Below are 4,714 nucleotides of genomic sequence, written 5' to 3' on the forward strand. Positions count from 1 at the left end.
CAGCCACTCCTCCCCAGGTCTGTAGTGTTACGTGGGGTTGTTGTGACCAAGGTGCAGGACCCAGCCCTTGGCCTTATTGAACTTCGTACCATTGGCCTCAGCCCATGTATCCATCCTGTCCAGGTCCCTCTGCAGAGCCTCCCTACCCTCCAGCAGATCAACACTCCCACCCAGTTTGGTGTTGTCTTTGTGTCCACCCATCCCTGTGTAGGAGATTAATTATATTTTATCCCCAACCTGTGTCCATGTGCAGACAGGAGATTCTGTTGTCTCTTGCCACCGTTTTTTCACATTTACTTCTTGCCTCCAGAGATGGGATTAATTTCTGCTTAAAATTTCCAAGGTGAACCACAGGCTGGATCAATCCCATCTTCACAATTTCTTGATTGTCCCTGCGTGAGAAGAATTGTTGAGTTGTATGTCCAGTTTTCAGTTACTCTGCAGTGAAGAGTCTTTGCCAGTGGTAGTGTTCCTTCACCCAGCTGGTTTGTTGTAAAGATGCCAAACACCGAACAGGCTACCAAGTCTTAGCTTGTACATCATTTTTGAGTAATTCTCCAGTCAGGGAGCTACCATGGCTTCCCATTTTCCTTGTCCTATCCCAGTTGTTCTTGGGATTTCCAGTTACTTCATATTTTAATGTCTGGAGGACTTTCCTTGAAGGACAGTCAGCCATAGTCAAACTTGAAGATAACGCTGCATTTGGAGGAGGAGTAAATGCAGAGGATGGCAGCACTAAAATGCAGAGGAACTGGTGACATCAGAAGGAGTGCAGGCCATGGATAGATCTGTGGGCCTGCTGAGTGGAAAACCCTGCACAGGGGGAGGAGGCAGGTGGCACAGAAACTGAAAAGGAATGACTGGGTGTTTAACGCTTTTAGAGCCACGATAAACTGAGTCCTACCAATGCAAAGGCAGAGTAGGCAGGTCTGAAGGCTGTCCCATGCCTTGGAGAATGGCGTGTCCTCAACTGCTGTTCAGAAAGTACCATGAGATCTATAACTTCTGTCAGAGATGGGGCAGGAGGGAGTTTAGGATAATGTATTCCTGGGGTGGGCTGTGCCTGAGCTTTGCCCAGCGGTGTTAGCCAGCTCCCCAGGTGAGACTTGAAGCATTGTCCCTCAGAGGTCCATGTTGAGACAAGTACTATTTCATATCTTCACCAATGACATGGACAGTGGGATTGAGTGCACCCTCAGCAAGTTTGCAGATGTCCAGAGGGACCTGGACGAACGGGAGAAGTGGGCCCATGTGAACCTCTTGAGGTTCAACAAGGCCAAGTGCAAGGTCCTGCACCTGGGTTGGGGCAACCCCTGATTATCAATACAGGCTGGGGATGGAGGGATTGAGAGCAGCCCTGAGGAGAAGGATTTGGGAGTACTGGGCCATGAAAAATGGGACATGAGCCGGCAACGTGCGCTCACAGCCCAAAGGCCAATAATCGTGTCCTGGGCTGCATCCAGAGCAGCGTGGGCAGCAGGTGGAGGGAGGGGATTCTGCTCCTCTACTCCGCTCTCCTGACACCCCACCTGCAGTGCTGCCTCCAGTGCTGGGGCCACCAACAGCAGAAGGACATGGAGCTACTGGAGCCAGTCCAGAGGAGGCCACGAGGATGATGTGAGGGCTGGAGCAGCTCTGCTGTGAGGACAGGCTGAGAGAGTTGGGGCTGTTCAGCCTGGAGAAGAGAAAGTTCTGGGGAGACCTTCTAGCGGCCTCCCAGTATCAGAACGTGGCTTATAAGAAAGATGGGGACAGAGTTTGTAGCAGGGCCTGTAGCGATAGCTCAAGGGGTGATGGCTTGAAACCAAAAGAGGGGAGATTTAGACTAGGTGTACAGAAGAAATTTTTCACAATGAGGATGGTGACACAATGGCCCAGGTTGCCCAGAGAGGGGGTAGAAGCCCCATCTCTGGAAACATTCAAGGTCAGGTTGGATGGGGCTCTGAGCAGCCTGATTTGGTTGAAGATGTCCCTGCACATAGCAGGTGGGGTTGAACTAGATGAGCTTTAAAGGTCCCTTCCCACCCAAACCGTTCTGTGATGCTATGATCAACTTAGCTTGCATCCCAGTAGAGCATCTTGCTTATGCATTTTCTGCCCGACTTCCAGCAATTAAAACAAACAGGTTCTGTTTTGTATATGTGTTTCTAGGTGCAGAACTTGGCTGTGAGGAACCAGCAGACCTCAGCCACCAATGCCCAGCTCCAAAGCTCTGCTCAGAAGGCAGCTCTGCCAGGAAGCTCTCAGACTTCAGGCTTACCTCAAGCCACCAGCACAGGCCAGACCTTGGCAGTGGCTCAGGCTTCCTCCGGCAGCACAGGCCAGTCCCTCAACTTGAGCCAAGGGGCAACAGGCAGCAATGGTGTCTCTGGGGGTGTGGTGGCAAGTGGTGGCAGCCAGACCTCAGCAGGATTGAGCCAGACCTCCTCAGCAGGCACCGCTGGCAGTTGCCAAAGGAAAGGCACGGGGGTGGTTCAGCCGTTGCCGGTAGCTGCTGCCCAGGCTGTGACCGTCAGCCAGGGAAGCCAGACGGAGACAGAGAATGCAGCCTCAAAGAAAGGCGAAATGGACAGCGGGGGACAACAGACGGTGGGCATGAACCTCACCAGGACAGCTACACCAGCACCCAGCCAGACCTTGATCAGCTCAGGTAAGTGCAGACCTTTCCCTTCGAGCCCACGGGGCTTTCACAAGAGTGCCATTTGAAAGCCCAGTGGTGAGAGGTTTCCCCACACACCTGCCAGCCTGTGCTCCTGGAGGGTTGTCTCTAGGGGTTATCCTTCTCTATTAGCAAGAGAAGTTGGTTTAGTCCCTCATGTCCTCTGCTGGTAAACTGACAGTCATTTTGGAGCTTAACGACTCAAAACAGAGCGGTGGCTGCCTGCTTTTTTGTTGTCATTGTTCCCACTAACTGGGAACTAACTTTTGTACTCTCCTCTCTTCCCACTCTGTGTTTCTGTAGCCACATATACACAGATCCAGCCCCACTCGCTGATCCAGCAGCAGCAGCAGATCCACCTGCAGAAGCAGGTGGTGATCCAGCAGCAGATTGCCATTCATCACCAGCAGCAGTTCCAGCACCGCCAGTCCCAGCTCCTCCACACAGCCACCCATCTTCAGCTGGCCCAACAGCAGCAACAACAGCAAACACCATCTCTGAGCCAACAGCAACAGCAAGCTCAACCTCCACAGCAGCAGGCTCCTCCTCAAGCCCAGCAGCAGGCTCAGACCCTTGTGGTGCAGCCCATGTTGCAGTCCCAGCCGCAGCCTGTGCAGCTCCAGCAGGACAGTCCTTGCCAGCCAGCCACCAAGTCACCTGTTCCAATTCAGTCAAAATCTCTGGTCACCCCCATCAAACCACCTCAGCTTGGGCCTGTCAAAATGTCAGCAACGCAGCAGCCCCCACCACACATCCCCGTGCAGGTGGTGGGTACTCGGCAGCAGGGCTCAGGCCAAGCCCAAGCACTGGGTTTGGCTCAGATTGCTGCAGCGGTGCCGACATCCCGGGGAATGCCAGCCGTGGTCCAGCCTGTTTCCCAAGCCCATGCTGCTTCCTCGTCATCATCTTCAGCTCCAGCATCCTCACAGGATGCTCCTCCTCTCACCACAGGAGTGAATCTGGCACAAGTTCAAGGCACAGCCCACATGGTGAAGAGCCCAGCCTCCTCTCCAGTTGTGGCTCAGATGCCAGCAGCGTTCTACATGCAGTCTGTCCAGTTGCCAGTAAGTGATACCATTGAGAAGGAGAATAGCATATGGATTCTCTTTGTTCATTCCTAGGACACCAATCCAGGTCCAGGTCAGTGGGATGGGATGGGTAAGGGGTTTGGGTAATGGGATATGGAAACTTTTTCCTCTCAAAACCACAAATTCCAATCCAACCCTTGGGGTTACTGACTACAAGCATTTCTCTTTCCCGTTATCATTCCAAGGCTTGCATGAAGTAAATAGGTGAGACTCAGACCCTGCCCCAAATGGGGCAGGTGTCCACATCACATACTCAATATCCCATTTAACAAGGTGGTGACCTTGCTGCCAGGTGTCCACCAAGCTGCTTTATGACTCCCCCTTCACAACAGCACAGGGGGAGAAAAATACCACGAAAAGCTCCTGGGTCAAGACAAGGACAGGGAGATCACTTACCAATTACCATCACAGGCAAAACAAACTCACTTGAGAGAAATTAATTTAATTTATTACCAAGTAATCAGAGTAGGATAATGAGAAATAAGAACAAATCTAAAAAAAACCACCTCCTCCACTTTTTCATGGGCTCAACTTCACTCCTGACTCTTCTACCTCTGGGGGATGGGCAATGCAGGTTGTGGTCAGTTCATAATATTTTGTGGCTGCTCCTCATCCCTTGCTCTGGCATGGGATCCCTCCCATGGGATACAGTCCTTCACAAACTTCTCCAGCGTTGGTCCTTCTCACGGGCTGCAGTTCTTAATGAACTGCTCCAGCCTGGGTCCTTTCCATGGGGTGCAGTCCTTCAGGGACACACTGCTCCAGCCTGGGTCGCCCATGGGACTACAAGTCCTGCCAGGAGCCTGCTCCAGTGTGGGGTATCTCTCCACAGGGTCACAGCCTCCTTTGGGCATCCACCCGCTCTGGCATGCAGTCCTCCATGGGCTGCAGGGGGTCATCTGCTCCACCATGGACCTCCATGGGCTGCAGGGGGTCATCTGCTTCACCGTGGACCTTCATGGGCTGC

At 52.7% G+C, this 4,714-nt stretch overlaps 1 protein-coding gene across 1 annotated transcript in view; it reads left to right on the forward strand.

Annotated features, from left to right (window-relative positions):
- Positions 1 to 2,151: 2,151 nt before the first annotated feature.
- The window catches only part of LOC104525269 (polyhomeotic-like protein 1), a gene marked incomplete at its 5' end in the record, with an annotated part of 6,888 nt that continues 4,325 nt past the window's right edge, over positions 2,152 to 4,714 (forward strand). Inside the window, 2 exons of the mRNA XM_010168374.2 lie at positions 2,152 to 2,650; positions 2,963 to 3,723. Of these exons, the coding sequence (XP_010166676.2) occupies positions 2,152 to 2,650; positions 2,963 to 3,723 (1,260 nt within the window). The remainder of the gene's footprint in view (positions 2,651 to 2,962; positions 3,724 to 4,714) is intronic.

This window comes from Antrostomus carolinensis, unplaced genomic scaffold, assembly GCF_000700745.2.
Source record: "Antrostomus carolinensis isolate BGI_N321 unplaced genomic scaffold, ASM70074v2 scaffold1835, whole genome shotgun sequence".
Lineage (NCBI taxonomy): Eukaryota > Metazoa > Chordata > Aves > Caprimulgiformes > Caprimulgidae > Antrostomus > Antrostomus carolinensis.